The following is a 24092-nucleotide window of genomic DNA, read 5'->3' as shown; positions in this document are numbered from 1 at the left end:
TCTATTTACATACCCGATCGTTAGTAGGGCAGTACGTTTACAGCCATAGGATCTGCTCAATCAAAACAATAACTGTTACTCCAATTCGCATGTTGCATGTTCACCAAATATAATTTGCTGACTTTTCTCACCTCCCAACATCAGGACGGAAGACAGGAAAGTGAATTAAATTTTAAAGAACGAACAAACAGTTATTTTCAACATGGCACCACATTCGGTCGACTTGAATTCATGAAATTTTGCATAGGATGCAGATAGACTGGATTGGGGGGTATACAACAAGATGCGACAGTTTCTTGGTTTTCTTTCAAACGGTCTAAATGATGAAATGTTGTAATTGATGGATTCATTTGAATGTTACACAAAAAACGACCAAACAGTTATTTTCAACATAGGCACCTCATTCGGTCGTGGATTTATAAAATTTTGCATAGCATGAGGACAGACTGGATTGGGGGTAGATAACAAGATGCGACTAAGTTTCTTGTTTTTTTAACGGTCTCAATGATGAAGTGTTGTAGTTAATGGATTCGTTTGTATGTAACACTGACGATGAAAAATCTTTTGTTGACTCTGCTACGGGCAATGATTCAAATGATGAGTGGAAGATTATATGATCAAAACAGCTTTGGATATGTGAACAGAAGGACCAAAAAGTGATATCATTGAGGAGCAGCTGAAGTTGAACACACATCATACCGGAATGTTTGAGGTATTCTTCCCCAAAAACATATTGAAGGTGATGAATATGTCTAAAACTAATGGTTAGGGCAAGTTTTTCGATTACCGTTACGATGGTTTCACCAATTCTATCAAGGATTTGGAATTTCAATTCGACTTGAAGATTGTTTTGATACTGGTTTCGTCGAACAGTCTCCAGAAAAGAAGCAGTACAATATTTTCGCCGTTGTCTACCACGAAGGCAAAGAGGCCAACATGGGATACTACGTAACAGATACCTTCCACGTCGGCTATAACTGTTGGTTGAGGTAAGACAGGTAAGACGATTTCTCGGTTGACACCGTGCAGAAGCGCTCAGGGAACGCGAGTTCCTTATTTGCTGTTTCACGCAGAGATACGATACGACCTGAATAACCCCCCCAATTTCAGCGTCTCGGTTCGTATGGAATTCCTTTGTGAAGTTTTTTATGATTTTTTGTTGGTTTCAGTGGATTTTCCATTTTTATATTCTTGTTATATTGGTTTGTTCATCCTTTTATTAGTTTCCTTTCATTTATTGGAAATACGACCCTGTAGATAAAAAAAACAAAATGTTTTAGATAGTTACTGATAATTTGTCAAAGGAAAAGTCATTAAAAGTTTATCCCGACTAAAGTAGGATTTATTGGGCATTTCCAAGTTTGATAGTTATCAAGGAAACAACATTTGGTGACCCCGACGCGATTACGATATGGAGAAACGTATGTCCAAGCGAGAAGGTGCAGGTCTGAATCAAAGTCTGTCATCGGACTACGTATAGCCAAACGGATTTGGAAGTCGTGAGAAACCAGAATACAGTCTAGACAAACTACCTGAAAAAGTCGTTGAAGATAAATCCGGCGAGTCAACTTCCTTGATACATGAGGTTCACTCAAAGTATGTTCATTCGAGAGCCTCAAGGGATACCGGATTATCTCGACGAAGTAGTTTGGATTTGAAAAAGAAAAGAATAGCTCTGAAAATAGAAAGACAAAGACGGGAGCTACTTAGAAAATCCAGAGAGCTAGAACTGGAAGAACAACAACTAGAAGAAAAGAACCGTAGAGAGTTGAAGAAGAAGGAAATAGCTGATAGTGTACACCTTCTTCAACTCGAAGAAGCATTACATGAAGCCGAGATAGATGCCCAAGAAGAAGGCAGCAGTTACGTTCAATCAGAATCAAGAAGCGAAAATATCAGGGGAAAATTAGTTGAAGAACAAGAACAAAGAAACAGAGTGTCTCAGTGGGTAGATTACACATCTGAACAATTTCATTATAATAGACAAGAAAATCTGACACGTATTCCTGAAAAAACTGAGAAACCCAATGATGACATACCCAAGGTCGAAAGACAATTTCCCGAAGAGAAACCAGGAAATATCACATCACAAGACATACAACAGCTTTGCGGAACTGTTGCAAACGTTCTCAGAACGTTTTCTCTCCCAGCTTCAACAACTCAAAACCCAACGTCACTTGAATTAATGAATCCAGATAAATTCCACATGCGAAAAATGTTAGAGAATGATTTTCCACAGTTTGATGGCAGTCCCTAAGATTGGCCCCTGTTCCATAGGTCTTTCAATAATCTTCGCAAGTTTTGTGACTACAGCAATGAAGAGATCATGCTGAAGCTGCAGATATTTCTAAAAGGGGAAGCAAAGACAACAGTTGCAGGAATGATGTTAACTGCCGAAAACGTAGATCTTGTGATTGAAACTTTAGAGAAACGATTCGGAAGACCTGAATACATCATAGATATTTTGATGAACAGAATCAGTATCCTTCCTTCCATAAGAGAAAATAACTTTGAAATGCTGATTCATTATTCTGCAGAGGTGAGCAACATGGTTTCGATCATGAAGAGTCTAGGAAGTAAACGTTATCTCGAAAATCCTCAATTTATTCGTGAATTACTAACGAAAATTCCGGATTCAATGAAATTATCCTGGGGTGAAAAGTTGGAAATGAAAAAGGGTGATATCAATTTGGAAGATTTCTCTTGTGGTTGAACGAGAAAGCAAGCTTTGCGTGTAATGTTAGTGCCCCACGCAATGAAACATTCTCACAGAAATTCACAAATCAAATGAAGAGAAATGAAAGAGTATGCAATACTCACACCCAAAACACTCACAAGACATGTGGTTACTGTGATAAAATACATCAAGAAAGCATTTGTCCGCAGATGAATCATGATGACCTGAATAAGAGATGGGAAACGGTAACCGGAAAAAAACTATGTTTCAGTTGCCTTCAAAAGAATCATCAAAAATTCAAATGTAAAAAGAGGAAGATTTGTGGAACAAACGGCTGTAAACTTCATCATCATCCTCTATTACACAAAGAATTAGAAGCCAATAGCAATCAGGCAGCGATAGGAAGAGATACTAATGATGATAATCGAGGAAGAGTATGCTCTGTCAACAAACCTTTCACTACGATTCTTCTGAGAGTGAATCGTATAAAATCATACGGTCCACGAGGTGTTGTCCCTATTCTTGCTCTTTATGATGAGGCGTCTACGGTGACATTATTAGATGCAGAAGTAGCAGAGACACTTGGGCTAACTGAAACGAAGGAATCACTTTGTCTACAATGGACAAACGAAAATGTCATGGTTGAAGAAAATTCCGTTCGTTTAGACGTGACTGTTTCCAAAATTGATAACGACAGCAGAATGTTTACTATGAAAAGAGTCCGAACTGTCACTCATATATAGTTACCAGAACAACACATCAACATATCCGATTGGAAAAAGTTTTCACATCTAAAAGGTGTTCCAGTAAAAGATATTGATCACAAAAAACCTTCACTGCTTATTGGACAAGATAACATACATCTGATACTTGCGAGAAAGATAAGAACCGGCACAGAAAATCTTCGTGTAGCCAGTAAATGTAAGTTAGGTTGGGCTGTACACGGATCAAGTCCAAATAGCGGGGAAAACTCTTTCAAAGCCCATACTTTACACATTTGTGAAAAAGAGACGACTGATGAAGAACTGCAGAAGATGATAGAAAAATCTTATCTGACCGAAACATTTGGTACTTTGATCGCAGCCGACCAACCATCTTGTGAAAGTTCAGGAGCATTAGAACTGATGAGAAACACCTTAAAGTATACCGGAGAAAACTACGAAATCGGTTTATTGTGGAAAACCGATGACATACAGCTACCTGAAAGTAAATTCATGGCACTCCAAAGACTAAAATGTGTCGAAAGAAAATGTCGTCTGAACGAAAAATTTGGAAAGGAATATTGCAAGAAAATTATGGAATATGAATAGAAAGGATATATGAAGAAGTTGACCTTAGAGGAAGAGAAAATTGACGATCCTCATCTTTGGTATCTCCCTCATTTTGCTGTAGAAAATCTCAACAAACCGAATAAAATCAGGCTAGTCTTTGATGCTGCAGCAAAATCAAGAGGTATGAGCTTGAATGATGCTCTACTCTCTGGTCCAGATTTGTTGCAGTCATTGGTTGCAATTTTATGGAAATTTCTACAAAGGCGATTCGGTTTTTGTGGAGATATTCGAGAGATGTTCCATAGAGTAGGAATACAATAACGACATAGATGTGCTCAACGATTCCTTTGGCGAAATTTGGAAAGCGACAGATCTCCTGATATTGATGAAATGTTGGTCATGACTTTTGGAGCAACTTGTTCGTGCTCAATTCGTAAAAAACTCGAATGCTGAAGATTTTTCTACGAATCCAGACATCCGAACAGCTATTATCAAAAAATTCTATGTAGATGACTATTTGGATTCAAAAGACACTGAAGAAGAAGCGCTAGAAACGATAATAGAAGTATGCAAAATCCAGAAGGTTGCGGGATTTGAAGTAGTAAATTGAATGACAAACTCCCAACTGATTCGAGATAAGCTATCTGATGATATGTTGCTGGCGGCTACAAAAAATATCGATGACACTTCCTCACATCGAATATTAGGCTTATGGTGGGATCCCAGAAACGACGAGTTTTCCTTCAGCCTGACTTCAGAAAACTTAGTGGCGGAATAACCTACAAGGTTTTGCAAGCTTTGATGTCGGTATACGACCCGCTAGGTTTGATCTCTACTTTCACGGTGAGAGGTAAAATACTGATGCAAGATATTTGGCGAGTAGGAATCGATTGGGATGATTGGTTACCTGAAAAACTTCTCAGTGCTTGGAAAGATTGGTTGAGTGACATGGAGAAAATTGTACTGATCAAAATTCCAAGATGCTATAGTCTATTGATTCCATCAGCATAACGAATCAAAATTCACACATTTTGTGATAGTAGTGAGAAAGCATTCTCAGCAGTTAGCTTTCTTCGCGTCATTGGAGAAAACAGAGTTTCTCCTCTGAAACCTCTTTCCATCCCTAGGCTTGAACTCCAGGCGGCAGTGATGGCCAGTCGGCTGGCTCAAGTGATAAGGAATGAACTCGAGTTCCCCATAGATGAAATGTTTTATTGGTCCGACTCATCATGTGTCTCAAATTGGATACGAGGAGACGGAAGAAACTACAAACCGTTCGTATCACATCGAATCGGTGAAATTCAAGAATTGACACGTATAGTGGAATGGCGATGGGTCCCAACTGAACTTAATATCGCGGATGAAGCTACACGCAGGAAAAAAATCAACGGAGTGATTTCAAATGAATGGTTTTCTGGTCCTTATTTTCTAAAAAATTTAAAAGAATGATGGCCAATCGAAAATAAAAGACCTTCCTATTTGAATGAAAATGACGTAGAGCTGAGAAATCAGAAAATTAAAACATGTTTTGTCATTTTTCAAAAATATGAAGAATGCCTCCCAAACATACGATGATTTTCGAAGTGGAATAGTGGAATAAACACCGGATGGTGTTTGAGATTTTTTGAAATTGTAACGAACAAAGAAAAATTTCCTCCAAACCTAACAGTGGAGGAAATCCTGAAAGCTGAGAAGATATGGCTGAAACATGTTCAACAGGAGTGTTTTCCTGAAGAAATACAAAAACTCAAAACTGGGAAATCTCTGAGTGGTCAAAGCAAACAACCCTGTTTATTCCCAGAAATGAAAGATGGAATTATGGTACTGAGTGACGAACGAATTTTACAGAATTTATGGCGGAGAGCACACGACAACCCATCATTCTGAGTCCAAAACATGAATTCACCAAATTGTTGATACAAAATTATCACGAAAAATTTCATCATAGAGGAGTAGAATTATTCATAAATTAAATCAGACAGAAATACTAGGTGATAAACTGTCAAGCTGTAGTCAAATCAGCATTCTCAAGCTGTTTGAAATGTAGGATTGAGAAAAGAAAACCTTCACCACCTCTAATGGGTCAACTACTTGAAGCACGATCAAAGAGAGATGTTAGAGCTTTTATTAACACTGGAATGGACTATTTCGGCCCAATTATGGTGAAGATTGGTAGGAGATGCGGAAAAAGATGGGGTGTGCTATTCACATGCTTGGCAGTTAGAGCTATCCATGTAGAAATTGCACATAGTCTGAGTAGCGATTCCACGATTCAAGCCATACTAAGAATATCGACTAGAAGAGGACAACCTCAGGTCATATTTTGCGACAATGGAACAAATCTGAGAGGTGCTGCACACGAAATTCGCCAAGCCATGGAAGAAATAGATCGAACAGCGATTATTGATTCTTTGTCGTCGAAAGGTATTAGCTTCCAAATCATTCCACCGTCTGCTCCCTACATGGGAGGAATATGGGAGAGGTTAATAGGTTCAGTGAAAAGTGTCATCGGCAAAGTACTCTACGACTCATCCCTGAAAGAAGAAACTTCACAAATCTTTTTTGCGGAAGCGGATAAAATCGTTAATTCCCGACCATTGACGAAAGTTTCGATGGATTCAGCTGACGCAGAAGCACTCACTCCGAATCATTTTTTGATTGGCTCTTCCAACGGAGAAGGTGATTTGGTACCGATCAATCCAGATGCGAATACTCTGAGAAGAGAATGGAAAATTTCTCGAATGCTAATTAATTCGTTTTGGACTCGCTGGACAAGAGAATATCTGCCAACCTTGTCGAAGCATGGACTAATGACTGCAAACCCATAGCACTCAATGACATGGTCATCCTGGTCGACGATCAAGCACCACGCTATAAGTGGAAATTAGGTAAAATAACGGCTGTTCATCCAGGAGTTGATGGCAGAATTCGAGTCGTCGACGTAAAAACCTCAACTTCGGAATATAGTTGCCCAGTCACGAAAATTTGCAGATTGGAGCTAGAGGAAAAGTAATTCCTCCAGCGGGGGGAAAATGTTATATTGATTTGTTTATCCTTTTATTAGTTTGCTTTTATTTATTGAAAATACGACCCTGTAGATAAAAAACAAAATATTTTAGATAGTTACTGATAATTTGTCAAAGGAAAAGTCATTAAAAGTTTATCCCGACTAAAGTAGGATTTATTGGGCATTTCCGAGTTTGATAGTTATCAAGGAAACAACAATTCTGTTATGAAATCTGTTGACAAACTCCAGGTAGCTTCTCCTACTCATTCACCAATTTCCATAAATAATCAGGTAATAATTGCATACTTTCATACTATCAATACTCTTGCGTTCATCTAGATTCTCATAAATGTTATAGAGGTTTGTTGGATGTTCAAAGTATGATTTTCAGGCATTTTTATCCTCTACTCCAACTTCCTTCGACTTTCTGAAAATATTCAACAAATCACCTGAACCATTTGAGCACAGAATGCAATTTGCAAAGTTCGTTTCAAATCTGACGTGCCTGACGAAGGATTGAGAACTCATATTAATCATTGAAAGTGGAGAAGGAAATTGCTGCAAAGGAAAATTCAGCAGAACATCTGAAAGTTTCATTTACTTGGTTTCACAATGTCGACAGTGACGAATGTTAGCCCTGTCGTTTTTCATTCCACAGAATAAACGAATATGCATTGTTCATGATCTTCTGAAAGAAACAGTGCTTTAACCACCTATCCAGAAGCTTAATGTTCCTACTCACGCATTTAGAGACTCATCATGAATTTGCTACTCGAAGCGGAGAGTAAGAGAAATTATATTAGTATAAAATTCGTTTTTAGCTGGCAACGAAAAAGACTGATGGTCAAACTTGGTAAACAAGAAGAGTGAAGTGTTTGTACTGTTGAAAAATCATATGCTCTAGTAATGTGCCTTTTTGGTTTTGAAAAATGGTGGTGTTATTCAACAAATCACCTATTCATTGAAGAAGACATTTCATGTGGAATTGGCAAATTTCAATTCATTGGAAATTAAATGTATCAATCGTCAATTGAAAATATTTCATCATCATTGGTAACCAGGCAGAAGGAGATGAGATTCGAAGAGATCCTAAAGTATATAAAAGAAAAGTAGTACCTATAAATCACAAAAATCATAAGATATTGGGATTTTTGAAAGTTCTTCAATTGCTTCCACATCAAACGTATATGTAAGAGGTTTCAGATGACAATAATATCACAACACAACAAAGTTTTTGTTTCGGGGTTGAAATTAGATGATTTCAATGTATTTCCACGTGTTAAAACCGAAAGTGACCATAAAAATTATATATTAGCTCTTGTTTTCAAGATATAGTATCATTATATTATATATATGTATTTGAGTTTTCAACAAATGAAATATTTCATCACCAACAGTTGGTACACATGTTTGTTTACATAACACCCCTCTCATCAGCTGTTCTTAAGTAGTAAACATAACCTATGTGAGTTTGTCAATTGTACGCACGTGGTTGCTATTGAAATTATCGTGTGAAGTTGATTTTTAAATTAATTTAAGTGCTGATCTGAAATGCCTCGAAAGTGTGTGAATTCTGTCGATAGCTTTTGCTATATATGTGGTGAAATAACATTTAAGGCTCAGAAACGTAAAATGACACCTATCGTTAAGACAGCCTATGAACATTATTTTGGTGTGAAAGTTGGGGACCAAGATAAATCATGGGCTCCTCATATATGTTGTTATTCTTGTTCCGTCATATTGCGAGAGTGGCTGAAAAATAAAAACCGGGCAATGGCTTTTGCAGTACCTATGGTTTGGCGTGAGCCTACCAATCATACAGACGTCTGTTATTTCTGCTTAACTCCTCCCATTAAGCAAGGTTTATCTATGAAGAAAAGAGGAACGGTTAAATACCCTAATCTCCCATCTGCTCTTCGGCCTGTACCACACTCAGACAATTTGCCAGTCCCTTCTCCACCCCAAAACTATGAAATTTTAGAGGAAGGTGATGGAGACTGTTTAGAAGGAGCAACCCATCCTTCTACATCCTATGACCCTGATTTTGAGGTAAGCGATAGGTCTAGTGATCCGCACAGAATTAGTCAATCAGAGTTGAGTGACCTTATAAGAGATCCTCGCTTGTCTAAGGAAAAGGCTGAGCTGTTAGGGTCAAGACTACAACAGTGGAATCTTCTAAAACATGATGTGAAAATATCTCAGTACAGACAGCATCAAAAAGATTTGCTTCCTTTTTTTGAGAAAAAAGAAAACCTCGTAGTTTGTTCTGATGTTAATGGTTTGATGGACTGCTTGAATTTGGATCACACTCCATCTGAATGGAGACTGTTTATAGACTCTTCTGCATAATGGAAATCAGCTACCCTCTTTTCCTATAGATCATGCAGTTCACATGAAGGAAACGTATATAAATATGAAAACACTTCTCCAATCAATCAAATATGAACAACACAAGTGGCACATCTGTGGTGATCTGAAAGTCATTGCTATACTCCTAGGAATGCAATTAGGGTTCACCAAGTACTGTTGTTTTTTGTGTCTGTGGGACAGTCGGGATAGAAAATCTCACTATAAAAAAAGGAACTGGCCTACACGAGACCTAAACCCTAATGAGAAAAATGTAGTTTACGAGCCTCTTGTAGATCCTAAGGATGTTCTCCTTCCCCCATTACATATTAAGTTGGGACTAATGAAAAACTTTGTGAAGGCCATGGACCAGGAAGGACAAGCTTTTAAGTACTTGAGAGCAAAGTTTCCCAGGTTGAGTGATGCTAAAGTCAAGGAAGGCATCTTTATTGGGCCTCAAATCCGTGAAATCGTAAATGATCCTGCTTTTGACATGATTTTAACAGGAAATGAAAAAAGAGCCTGGGAAGCCTTTAAGGGGGTTGTACATGGGTTTTTAGGTAACAAAAGAGATGATCACTTCACAGCATTGGTTAAAGAGCTTCTTCAAGCTTACCACCAACTTGGATGCAACATGTCCTTAAAAATTCATTTTCTTCACTCTCATCTTAATTTCTTCCCACAAAACTGTGGAGCTGTGAGTGACGAACATGGAGAAAGATTCCATCAAGACATTGCCTTAATGGAACAGAGATATCAGGGCCGTTGGAATGAAGCAATGCTTGCAGACTACTGCTGGTCTGTGTGTAGGGATGCTCCAGAAGTGTTTTATAAAAGACAAGCTAAACGACAGCGATCTTACAATGAATCGGATGGACTTAATTGAAATTTGGTGGTACAAACTTCTTTTATTTGTCAAAACACTAAGAATAATGTTTTTTTTTATTAATTTTGTACTTAAAATAATCTAAAAGAAACATAACAATATTGTTTTATGTACTTTCACTTTTCACGTATAGTATAACTACTCTTTAAGATTAAGTACTGTGTATCTCAAAAACCAGAGCTAATAAAAATTTTTCATTGTTATTTTCGTTTTTATCACCCCAAAATTAGTAGAAATTGACTAATTTAGTGTAGGAAACATTCAAAAAATATTTTTTTGTTGTGTTGTGTATCCAATCCAAAGACATCTTCCAAGCTAGAAGTGATGGTTACCTAATCACAGGGGGGCCCGATGAAAACTGGATATTCCGATTAAAGGTATAATAATATCGTAGATGTGAAAAAATTGTCAGAAAGATCGATTTTAGATTGAAGGAGAATATTTTGTTTTTCTGCTGCAGCACTGTCACTTCAAGCCTTGAGTAGTTGAGAAAACCTTCCAAAAAAAAAAGAATTCAACATAATATGCAGTACTTGCATCTCAGTTGATAACCACCAGACACTTCCACTCGTGTGTGGTATTGTACTTATGAACACGATACACTCATAACGGTATGCCGACGCGCATCTCTCTGTCCGCTCTGTCCTGACTTGTGACGTCACTGCGAAGCACGGAGCCGGATAACGCACAATTCATTAGAAGGAGAATGAGCTCAACAATTGATCTATTACTCAAAAGTATACCTTTCTGAAACTAAATCAAGGATTTATGTTTTCCCACTCGTAATGTTTTAATCACATTGGAAGTTTTTTCTAGTACTTTTTTCTGATCCTCTAAATTTACACCAAATGCGTTTTTAGATGGTTCGTTAGCCCTTATTTTCGTTTTCGAATTCATAACGTCAAACCATCTGTTAGTGAGCTGAACGAAGTCTGATACTTGTTCCCAGGGTAACTCTGATGGCATTAATCCGCTTTTTCCACAATATGAAACTGCCTTCGAAACAGAATTAGAGAACAGTTGCACGGCTGGCCTCACTTTTTGTCTTTCAGTTCCCTTCAATTCGATATGGTACTTGCTGACTTTATGTACTATAGAAAGCTCTGATGTAGATATATCCAGGAGACTTTCGAAACAGGATTTATCCATAAATGTACCATTTAACCAAAATCCTTGATCAATGAAGTGATTTCTCAATAACTTGATCAGATGAGGTACATCGACAAACAAAATAATCCTCATAGATTCATTACAAGGATGTGGGAATGAAAAATCCTTATCGTGAGCAATATTCATTTCCGAGAAATATTTCATATTCGTAGGACCCATGTCGCTTACTATGGCTACCACGGTGAAACCGGCATTGAATAATGCAGATATAATTTGGTTTGAAATTTCTTTTTTCATTGGCTAATCAAAATCATAAAACACTGGTTGCTTCCCATGTCGCTTACTATGGCTACCACGGTGAAACCGGCATTGAATAATGGAGATATAATTTGGTTTAAAATTTCTTTTTTCATTGGCTAATCAAAATCATAAAACACTGGTTGCTTCCAGTAATTAATCAGCCCTCGTGCCATTACAGTTTGGCAAGTCTTATGTGGGCCTATCACTTGTTCATCTTTTTTATTTATATCAGTCCTATTGGGTGAATGGATTTCGTCGAAGGAAAGAACACACAACTTTTCAATGTCTTTCAATTGAAATGACATTTTTTGCATGATATTGATAACATTGGTCAAAAGTCCGGGGCTGAGATTGAATGAAGAAGCCCATTTCCTTAAAGTAGAGAGTGCTGGTAGGGGCAATGCGTTCGCTCTCAAATAGCGATAGGCCTTTGGACTAACACTTCTCAATGATATGGCAGATGCAATATCCTCTGCTGACCACTTTCTAAGATTCTTATGGGTATTCAATAGTCTTTCTATTTGACCAGACGAAAAACATTTCTCAAATGATTTTCTGCATGTCTCCATATCTTTCTTCAGCTGTGAATTTTCATCGCACAGCTCCCTATTTAACGATTCCAAATGTGCAACCTTTTTTTCTAGTTCTGCTATACGTAACTCCGCAATTCGGAAAAAAATTTAAAAATGCATAAAGAAAAAAAATCGATTAGAGGCAATATTCACATTGACAATAAGTTCGATTGATAAAAGAACCTAACCTCTCTTTTTCTGTTTTTTGTTGTGCATTCGACTGAACTGAAGTACTGCAAGTGCTATCTACGTTTGTTTGTTCAAGTTGTTCTATCTCTTCAGTATTTAATTGTAGTGATGTGGAAACACTACCTTCATAATTTTCCAATTGTTGCTCTGGTAAAAGAGTGGATTTTCTCCTTTTAGCAAAACGAATTGCTCTTTCTGTTTCAGTTTGCTTCAGTTTGCTTTCTCTTAAATAAGAGGTTCAGAGTGGGCACAGCATCAGTTTTCAAAATACAGGCGTTTTTTGTTGAAAAAGTACCATATTGCTCCTTGACTGATAAATCTTCGAAACAATCTTTATGGAAATGAATAGAACAAATAGTTGCTGAAAATCATTGAATACCTAATAAATTATGTGTCATCATTGCTTTAATTAATACACACCATTTTTCAAATTGATGTTGTCCTTCCTCCTACATGCTGAAATCCATTGTTTAGACAGTTCTTTGCTCTTTGGGAATCGAAAATACTTAATATTGGTACCTTTTGTCACTCTGTTGTAATTATTACAACCAAAAACCGCACAACCAGGCATTCTTAGTTATATACCTACCTACTCGTATTTTTGTTTAATTATTGAAGCTTCGAATACGACACTAAATTGACAAAAGCTAATTAAAAACGTTTGAAAACCACTCTTGACAAAAATTTCGTAATAATTCTTAAACTTCACAGTACAACAGAGAACTTGTGAGAAATTCAAATTGAATTTAAGCAAGTCTACGAAGTTACAACCCCGATATGCTTCGCAATCACGTCATCTGCGCGAACTGGACGCGTTTGGGACTAACGAGTAGCATACCGTTATGAGTGTATCGTGCTTATGAACTAAAACGAAACAATGGTTGACTCTAGTGCAGAGACAATTGAGGTGATTAAACTCAAGTATAAAAACAATAGATGTGTGCAAAAAGCTACTAAAAGGTTGAATCGCAAACATAAAAGAATCATGTCGGGCAGTATTTCTGAATCATGTCTGAATCAGTTTGGAAATAACAAAAAACGGAATCGATAACAAATTAAAACTGAAAGTCAAACCTCCAGTCATAAACAATTGTGCAATTTTGAACTATGTTGAGTTCGATTGTACGATAAGTGTAAGATGTGTTTCACGAACCAGCATTCAGCCTATTTGAAAATATTACAAATTTTACCCGGAAAAAAATTAAATTGGCACAAGAACTGAAAAAATCATTTTTGTTTATAATGTTGTGAAGCAGAATGTGAGCATTCTTCGCAAGTTGTTTTTAACATGCTTTTCAATAATAATTTAGTTTTTTCTTGAATGGTACAGTTAATTGCTATCATTATCGGAAGTGATCTGATTTGAATGTTTACATATTTCATGAGGTATTTTTGGTGATCGTATCGTTGGCCATTCATTCGTAGAAGGCAATTTATCAGGGGAACTTTATCTCGAACTGCGCAGAGACTGAATTGAATCTATATTGGCGAACATTATTGAAAAGGAATAGAATCATCTGGTCAATCAGTTCGATATGCTTTGCCTGTTCGGCCGTAGGCAAATACTTTCCGGGTCCCTGGATTCGTGGGCAAATTTTAATAAAATGGCTCTCACAATCACCAGAACTATTTTCCCTAGATTTATTTCTGTGATGGATTTGAAAAGCAAAGAGTTTATGCAACTCAACTTGTTTCAATCGAAGTTTCACAGTTATGGTTCATCTCATTTGAAAAAATGTATACCATTGTTTTGAGACTTCCACGGACTCTCAATCGATGTACTTCTCGACCACAATTTCCTACTCACATTTTCGAGTTGGTTCATTTCACAGCTCAAAAGTTGAAATAAACGTGCTAAAATAGACTTGCCTGTGCGTTTTTCCATATTCACGATGTTATTTTTTAAATTCTCTTCATTAAGTTTTTGTTGGGCTACCCTATATTGGAAACAGATAGATGTGTTAATCTTCAAATTCCCTGAGTAAACATCAACGTTTCTATAGCTACAGACACCGCTATGTACCGACAAAAATCAATATTAAAAGCTTCGAATTCTCAAAAATATTGTAGAAAAAATTATATAACTTTGCAGAAGCAGGATAAAGATTTTCAAGAAATACTTCATTGTTATATACTGGGTATGAACATGCTTGAGAAAGCTACCATGTTTTCTGTTTTCATTGAACTCATCAGTGTTTTACTTTACAATAGCTTTCACAGACGTGGATTGATTGATGATTATGAAAATTCATAACGTATACAAAAAACACTTCATAGTGAGATCTTCACTGGATAGTTTACAAAACCGCAACACGTGTTACGTCATACAGCCTTGAATAATAATATATTTTATATTTTAAAGATGTTGAGGAAGCGCTTGTCCTTGCGGATAGTGAAAAAAAGACTTGACTAAGAGAATTCTTCTGTTTGAAAGTGGTTGACGATGTTTCATGATGTATTCTATTAGTTCGGATTTCCATTGTTTGATATGATTCTACTATGATTCGAAAACTATGAATAAACAAATGAAAGTAGAATGAGTAGCTAAAATATCATTTATATCAAGCAAAAAACGTGAAATAAAAATTCAATAAAACAAATAAAATATCAAGATACAAATGAATATGATCACAGAGTGAAAAAAAATCAAAATGAAAATAAGCATGAAATTGAAAAAAAATAAAAAATTTAAAAAAGTTTTCATACCAAGTTACTTCACGACGTTTCGATTGTTAGTATTCACAATTGTTTTCAGGTGATGAATGAAATAATTTTTTTTTCAAAATATGACTTTCTGTAAATAATTCGAATGCTTTCATCGATCCCCTCTTTTCTCTCTCCACGCTTCACCGGTTCAGCAAGAGTTGACCGTTTGGCTGGAGTTGGCCATTTTTCGCTTGATAACAGGTTTCAGTATGTTGCGTATCTCTTCGCTAGCTTGGCTAGATACGTCGTAAGATAATACATATGCAGCTTCTTTGAACTTCCTCTCAAACCAGTGTTAATGAATTCAAACATGCTCTCCTATTCCCGATTTGCTGGTTCCCCTGGCTGCACTCATAGAGTATTCGTTAATGCAATATTTGGAATCGAAGTCCGATTTTGATTATCAGGTTTTCGTGAGGCTGCTACGGATAGTGTTACCCAATCTGAAGCCAATTTTTATCCTTTCCGATAATCCTTCGACGTAGGGAAGTACAAGCACAGAATGTGACGCCTCTTCTTTCTTGCGAGGCTTTTATTAGCCACAGTTTGTTCTATCATCACTTTGGAGTTATTATTTCGTTGAAGATATTTTTGATGATGTCTAGTTTCTTCTAGAGACCTCACTCCGTATTACAGGGCCCAAAGCAGGATCCACTAGAGTCTTGATGATTCCTCGGTAGATTTCGGTAGATCGATGGTGGTTAAATTCGTGATTCAGATACTGTCCCGTTTGAGTGGTTTTCCGGTTAATAGATGTTGTCTACTCAGTGTCGGTTCTCTTAACCAGTCTGACAATAGCAATTTGTGGAGAAGAGTGTCACTCTCAGTCATATTGGTGAAGAGAACCGCCATTAAGTAGAAAACATCTGTATATGACACGGGACAGTATCTGAATTACGAATCTAACCACCATCCATCTACCACAAGAAGAATCATCGAGCAGATCGTGCTATCGAGTTGTGTAATACAGAGAAATGTGTCGGGAAGGAACTAGGTATCATCTAAAAATATCTTCAACTAAATGGTTACTCCAAAGTGATGGCGGAACAGACTTTGACTAGAAGTCAGCAAGCGCCTCGCATGGAAGAGAAACTGTCACAGCCAGTGTTTGTACTTCCCTACGTCAGAGAATTATCGAAAAGGATGAAAAAAATTGGGCCAAAGTACAACATCAGAACCTGCTTCAGGTTCGGAAATACCATCCATAGCAGCCCCACGAAAACCAGGCCACCAAACGCGGACTGCTATTCCAAGAATTACGTTTACCGGATACCTCGTGAGTGTGACAAATCCCATATCGGTGAAATTAGGAAGCCATTGTAACTCCGCATTGCCGAGCACAAGAAAATATACAGCCAGAAGAAGCTGGCAAAACGAAAATAGCATTTATATAAACTCATCAACATAACATCAAGTGATCTCAAGCTTAGATAATCCACAGGGAGAAACACTGGTTCGAAAGGAAATTCAAAGAAGCTGCATACCTGTTATCCAACGAGGCATTTAACCAAGTCAGCGAAGAGATACGCAATTCCTTTCTTATGATTCCAATTGTAGAAATATCATTGCTTTTGTAACAGTCGTATATTGTTTTTTTAAATTATTTTATTAGATGAACTTCTAAAAGTTTTGGTAATCCCGCATCAAATCGCGTCTTGCGTTCATAAGGTTTATTTTCGACTATTTTACATACAGTTGAGAAAATAATTTTTGTCAAATTTGATGTTGCTGGTAATCGTTTTTTTCCCTCGAAACCAAACTTGATATGTAGATTTTTATATACATTGAAACATACTCTCTGTGTTTCAATATTCAAATGCATCCGAATCTCATCAACTGGTATCTCATTTTCGCATCGTTCACCAGCGCTATTGGAATCACTACACAGAAAAAAGTCTGCGTTGTTATCACACTCATATTTACTACTAGTACTTGTCCAAGGAAGGCACATTTTGAACAAATAACAAAAATTTTAATTAATTATAACTGCACCAATATCGAATTTCAACACACAAATCGCGATCAGTTCCTGAACTGAACATTGACAACACAACTCTTCTAACCATCCTCACATTCTATAGGTCACCGTGAAATGACTTCAAATTCAATTTTATGACTCTTCTGCCAATCATAAAACTCGGTTAGTAAAAATTATCCAATACGAACCGCCAATTCTTCAGTCCACGTGGACTAATTCGTAGCGACATTATTTCTTTGTATTGGGGTTTTTGGCCTTTCAGTACGCCAAAGCTTCAAGAATTAATATATCAGTTACTTCTACTATACCTCTAGGGACATACAGCAAGCTTTCATTAATATTTATCGTCTCTTCTTTCCTATTGAAATTATCCCTATGCTTTCGAATCTCTATTGCCTCTCTATATATTCTCGATTAGTAATTTCGGGTACCGTCGAGTATTACTATGTCTTCGAATGAGATAATGTGAGTACATTGTTTGTTGAGACCATGTTTGGCCTTAGCCGACTTGTCGGTTTGTCCGAAGCGACAGTTTCTCATGTGTTCGGACAGACTCCTATACTTCGGAACCGGTATACCCCTGGCGTTGCTAGAGGTTTTCTAGGCTCCTTTGCTGACCTGAGACTTTGCCTGATGGTTTCTGTTGGCGAAATATTGGTTTCTCACCGCGTTTCACTAAAATTCAACCAATCCGGTCTGTGACATATTTGACATAGGGAAGAAAAGCTTTTTCCTTGAATGGCCTAGATGGGGTTGCTTTGGTGTTCTCTCTTTGGGGTCGTATGGCCCGTTTGATTTCTTTTTCGCTGTACCCATTACGTTTGAATAAAAGCTGGCTACCTGTCCACGAACAGGTATACGAACAGATAATACAATTGAGAACGATATAAATAGTGCATCCAGTACAGAAGTAGAACCTTGAGCCAAACTGCCCCCTAAGATCCTCCTTCAGTTAGGAAGACATCCTCCAAGCCATCCACTATGGAAAAAATATCGCCCCTGTAACCGATTTTATAAAACGTCGAATCCTGAAAAGCCCCCACGACTTCGCCCTGATACATCTCAAACACGTCCTGGACGCATGTTTGCGTCCATCTGCCTGGAAACAGGCAAATACTATCCTGATCCCCAAAACTCAAAAAGGCCTCACCAAACCTGACTCCTATAGACCCATCAGTCTCCTCAATATCTTCTGAAAACTCCTAGAGCGTCCAATCAGTAACGTACTAAATCACTGCATCCATGAAAACAACATCATCCCTTCACACCAACATGACTTCAGACCAGAACACTCCATCCAAAATGCACTATTCGAACTAATTACACACATCACCCAAAACATTAATTCTTTCTTCGGTTCTGTCGCTATCCTCCTGGACATCAAAAAAGCCTTTGACAAGGTCGGTCTAGCACGCTGTCCTGATCTGGAAACTAATTCAAATCCGACTTCCTCCTCATTTCATTAGACTAGTCGCGTCCTATCTACCCAACCGACAAATCCGCGTAAAAGTCGGCGAAGCCCATTCCTCCCCTCTCAACCCCAAAGCCGGAGTCCCCCAGGGCTCAGTCCTTGCATCCACCCTATTCCTAATCTATGTGCACGACTTTCTTCCCATTCAAAAAATCCTACAATATGCAGATGATACAATCCTTTACTCCTCCGCCACTAGCACCTGTATCCTACAAATAAAATCCCAAACAATGATAAACCACTTTCAGCACTGGTACAACAAGTGGCGTACAAAACTGCTCAAGGCTGCAGACCACGGCCGGAAATCCCGGAAAATAGCCCTTATTCAGTTATCTTCTGCCGTGAAAGTTTACATTTTTCAATTTCAAATTAGTTTCGAATTATTTGTTAGTTTATGTTGCTATTTAAGCATGTTTCTTTTCAGTTTTTCAAAGTATCATTTATTTTCCATTTTTAAGTTTGGCTTGCTATTTCGAACCCATTTTTTCTAATAATGATGAAGTTCTTCTACGAATTTATTTCTCATCAAATAACTCTTAATTTCATTGTGAGCACTTTTTTCTATTTACCGGATTGAATATTTAACAAATTCGAATGAATTTTCGTTTCCAGCAAAAATCACCTCCTCATCACGACAGGCGTGTTCGAAAGTAGCTAGATGATAATATCCACATCAGAACCATCGTGGTCCTGAAATAACTGATTTGAGGCCCTTAGATTTTTTTAGAGATTTGTGGAATCCCAAATATACGTTCCATAGAGTTATTCTATGCCAGAACTCATGAATAGAGTGAGAGGTGTTCCTGAGTAAATTAACCTATAATATTTCACATTATTTTTGGATTTGTGAACGAACTCATTTTCAGGCACTACCTGACAGTAATTGAGTTTTGTAATAAACATTTTGAACATTTATTGTGATGATAATAATAATAATAATAATAATTTTTTATTATTTCCTTGTGAACTGAAGTAAGTTTTGAATACATTTTTTCGTTATTGTTTGCGCGCAGATACTTGAAAATCTGTGAATTATTGGCTACAAGTAATACCATTGTCTTCCACATCAAAAGGACTGAAACTGATGCTATTCTACTTGAATGTTGTCCAAAGTTGATATCTCGTTCCGTTCAAAAGTTAAAAGAAGGGGACTTTTAACGTCCGCACTACTTATATTACAGATTGTGCTTTCAATACATCCAAACTTTCTTCTTTCAAGTAACTCATTCAAATCATTTCCTCAATTCAATTCCATTCTGGAAATGGGACAAATCATATTGTGATGGACTTGAATGATTTTCCGCCTGTTATATCGAATCTACGGCAATAAATTCAAGTTTGCGTGTCGTATTTCCATTAGTTGAATCTCGATAATGTGGGATTTATTAAATTTAGATACGAAACCTTTGGTTCGGTGTTAATGAGACTGTATCATGGACACTCCATTAGATACATGTTGAATACACAAATTATACGTTGTTCGAGAGTTCTGGACGCTGATAGGTTTTTATGTTAAACGCATTGCTCAACATTGTTGCGTGCTTTTGGAAGACGAATCTTAGTGGTCATACTTATACTGTATTCAGTGATTCAGTAAAAATACTATATAATTGAATGGGCGTGAGAAATGCTACCATTACTCGTCAGAATGAAATTTGTAGATTCTTTCACATATAGTCAGTGGGCATACTTGAAGACTGGCTATAAATCAAATTATCTAAGAACAATTCGTTCAGGCCAGTCTCAACTCCCTACACAGTAGATTAATGCCCTTCGTGGTATTAGTCAGGGGAGTAGTTGTTTTCTGATGGGTGTCAGTCCATTAACCTACTGTGTAGGGAGCTGAGACTGGCCTGAACGAATTGTTCTTAGATAATTTGATTTATAGCCAGTCTTCAAGTATACCCACTGACTATATGTGAAAGTTTTCTTTCCTTATACGAGGAATTGAGCAAATTTTGGATATGCAGTTGGTTACCTCGTTCACAGGCAGGTGGGGCGACGACAAACCTGTTGTTTATTGTATGCTTCAGCTTAGTTCGTGGAATGATACTCTGACGGAATTCGATTTTCAATTATCGGAAATCATCGACTTTACTACGTTGATGATATACACTATCTTGCACTGACGAGTGGCCAACCAGCCCGAAACCGGTCTGCAAGTGTGTTCCAATAACTGAAAATTTATTGGGGCAATTGTATCGCCAACAGCATATGCAGGAATAACTTCTGTGAAGAATCCTGCACTGACACCTGTCGGATATAATCCAACGCCCTTCGTGGTATTAGCCAGGGGAGTAGTTGTTTTCTGATGGGTGTCAGTCCATTCACCTACTGTGTAGGGAGTTGAGACTGGCCTGAACGATTTGTAAATTCATCAAAATGTTCTGAAACGAAATAAATATGTGAAGGACATCACAACTGAGGATAATATCATTAAATTTCATAACAAAGAGGCAAATTAAAATGCATTCAAAACACTTTTTTGTTATTTAAAACAATCCTAATTACTTGTAATGCATTGTTTGGAACCATTACCGGAGTTTCATCCCAACACCAAACTGTTATTTTAACACCTCAACACCTGTTTCAAGCACCAGGTGGTCATATTCAAGAGGAAGATTAAACCAAAAATACGTACAATGTCATCCTCATCTATACCAACTATAAAGTACTGAATGTGCTCATTTGTGATTAGCCTCGAAGATTGGTTCAAAGTTGTGAGGTATTGGTTATTTTGGCTACTGACTCCACAGAAAATGTCGCATATTTGATGATAAATTGTTACTCAGTTGTAACAACTGATAATAATATTGTTTGAAAAAACCCATTATTACAGTTTATGTTTATTGTGTGATTTTTACTATAAAGTGTTTTACAAAAACCTGTTATTGTGAAACCATTTATAGTGAAAATCATACATTTAACGGTATTAATGAGTTTTTATATAGATTTTCATTATTCAACTAATATCGTTTGAGCATGTGACTTCTTTATGAATAGGCATGGTGTCTGATAAATGGTAGATTCATTTCTACTATAATAATATGAATCAATGTAATGAATTTTGCTCATTGAAAAGGATTTGTGGAAATAATTGATTTTTATACTAGGTTTTTTTGAAAACAATTGATGTTTTGAAAAATAGTTTCCGCTTTCAAACTAGCCAAGGAGAAGATTGAATACGAAATTAGGTACCTGAACCGAGTTCTCAGATATAACATTCGGTTTGTGCACTCATTTGAACTATCGAATTCTTTTAACGTCTGTCAAAATCGACATATTTTCCATCGAGGATTTGTTATCGAGAATTTACAGTTTCCAATACGAAAAGAGACTAGTTTCCGAGAAGACCCTAAGTTATAACATTGTGAAATATACATGCATAAAAACATATTCCAATTCAAAAACAGTAACAAAATTAGAACGAATATTGAAACATATAAGATAAAAAGCAATCTCAAAACTAAATGTTAAATGAAACAATTATAACTAACACCATCACTGAAAACCAACACACATACAAGGCATACTTCGAAAGAAGCATCAATAGACTGAAAAATATTTGACTGCAGATATCTCATTTCTCTTTGCTTGACTCTCAGGCCAACCAACGAGAGGCGTTCTGAGCAATTGATTCGGCCTGACAATAATTTAAATAGAAATATTGAGTCAGCCTGAATTCGTCGGTATTTCAATGTTGTTAGATGTATTGTAGGAAGAATATCGGTGAAGTTATGTCGCTGGTCCATTTGAACGCCCGTTTTGTAGGCAGCACTACGCAAAAATTTATTTTGAACTATTTTCAGTGACTTTTCGTACAGTAAGTAAGAGAAACACCACACAATGGATGCATACTCTGAATGTGACCTAACTAATATTGTCAACAACTCGAGGTAGGGAGAAACAAACGACAAAGTTTGCTCAGATTTTGATTAAAAATTCATGAATTGATTTTATCACATTATTTTTTTTAAATTTTTCAGTTTCCATACGAAAACATGTTTGTTTCTCCCGACATCGAGTTGTTTGGAAATATTCCTATGGATGACGTCATAGTGTCACCATATTGGATTTGAAGAAAATGCCTCCGTTCCCGCCATTTTGAATAGAAATTGCTACTTGTGTTATGTCGTTGGAAGAAGAATTTTATATCCGATCAAATGACCAATTCTTCAGTTACGTTCGTTTCCGGTTAACTTTGTACATATTTATTTCGAATTTCAAATGTATTTCCTTACAAATATCTGAATGGCGCGTTGTACAATGATTTTGTCACACGGTACATTTCAGTATGAAATCTAATTGCTTAAGTTTTCACTCTATAATCATTCTGACGAGGACTATTCTGCAATAGCTCTTGAACCTTTAGCAGTGCAACATTGTCGCGTTCCATCAATTGTCGATATTTCAGCGTCAATTCAATGAAAATATTGTCCATTCATATTCCATATGTTATAGGAGATGTTTTCAGACTTGGATCTGAAAGCGAACATTGATGCGTTCCTAGTAGTTGGTAGTTATATTGTTATAGGGTGGATGGAAAAAAATCTGAGTATCATCGAAATATATAGAAGTGAGCTGTCTTCAAGGCACCCCATATATCACAATGAAGGGAATAACTCTTGATAAATGACTATAAAAATGAATGACCTGCAATCAGTGCTCAGAAAAAAGCAAAAAAATGTAAGGAGGAAAAATTAAATTCAAAATGCAACACTTTCCTCAACGAGCATTTCTCCAACCAAGTTGGCATTTTCTGGGGATCAAATGGAACAATTCTCTATTCTAAATCTAGTCTATCTGAATAAATTTCTATCTCTGAGAGGATAGAGTTGTACTTTCAGATACGCATCAATAAGCTAACAAGCTTTCTTCAGACAGCATCAAAAATCCAGTGACATGTACCAACGTCAACAATTTCAGACAGTATTCATGATAATAATTATACAATTTTTGCACTATAACTTTCATTGATGACGCCTCACATCACCCAGTAGCTCCATCAGTTGAACTAGTACGTGTACCAGTCCAACTGATGAAGCTACGGTCTAGTTTAACACGTCTTGAATGGAAATTATAGTGTGAAAATTATATACTGATTATTATTGATAGTGAAATTATTGAATTAGTGTATTCATAATTTCAGACGGTGTTAATCAATTCCGTAGCCGTTATCCAAATCATGTTCAGTGACATTTGACTTTTGGCATCTCTGAAATTGATGATCATGAAATTCATTGTTTTGCAAACCTTTCGATATTGATACATTTAATACTCGTTTTCTTGGTGAATGGGCACCCTTTGCCAACAACGTAATTTATATTCAGTTCACACTGTTAACATATTAGATGACATAAGTACTACTATGTTGGTTATTTCGTGTAACAATAAGTAACTCATTTATTGAAAGATGAGATTTTCACATGGCGAATGAAACTGATCATTTCAGACAAACATGTTTTCGAAAAGTTTTTGTTTCATATCGTGATTAAAAATATGAAAATCAAAAATAACAAAAGGTGTGAAATAAGTTCTGAAATCTATATTTTTTTCCTACTCATCTGGAAGACTCTTTC

At 36.7% G+C, this 24092-nt stretch overlaps 2 protein-coding genes across 2 annotated transcripts in view; both read left to right on the top strand.

Moving 5' to 3' along the window:
* LOC111505295 (nephrin) overlaps positions 1-24092 on the top strand; it is a 1173166-nt gene that overhangs the window by 146228 nt on the left and 1002846 nt on the right. The window lies entirely within an intron of this gene.
* On the top strand, positions 6027-6776 carry LOC141482568 (uncharacterized). The gene has a single exon (XM_074176059.1). It carries the CDS (start codon positions 6027-6029, stop codon positions 6774-6776), a length of 750 nt encoding a protein of 249 aa, XP_074032160.1.

The sequence above is a fragment of the Leptinotarsa decemlineata genome, unplaced genomic scaffold (assembly GCF_025532065.1).
Source record: "Leptinotarsa decemlineata unplaced genomic scaffold, Ldec_3_MD MMD2_tig00001393_RagTag_RagTag, whole genome shotgun sequence".
NCBI lineage: Eukaryota > Metazoa > Arthropoda > Insecta > Coleoptera > Chrysomelidae > Leptinotarsa > Leptinotarsa decemlineata.
The sequence above is the reverse complement of the archived record's forward strand: the minus strand, read 5'-3'. Positions and strand labels throughout refer to the sequence as shown.

Coding starts and splice junctions, on each gene's coding strand:
- LOC141482568 (XM_074176059.1), top strand. CDS start 6,027: ATGGGTCAACTACTTGAAGCACGATCAAAGAGAGATGTTAGAGCTTTT.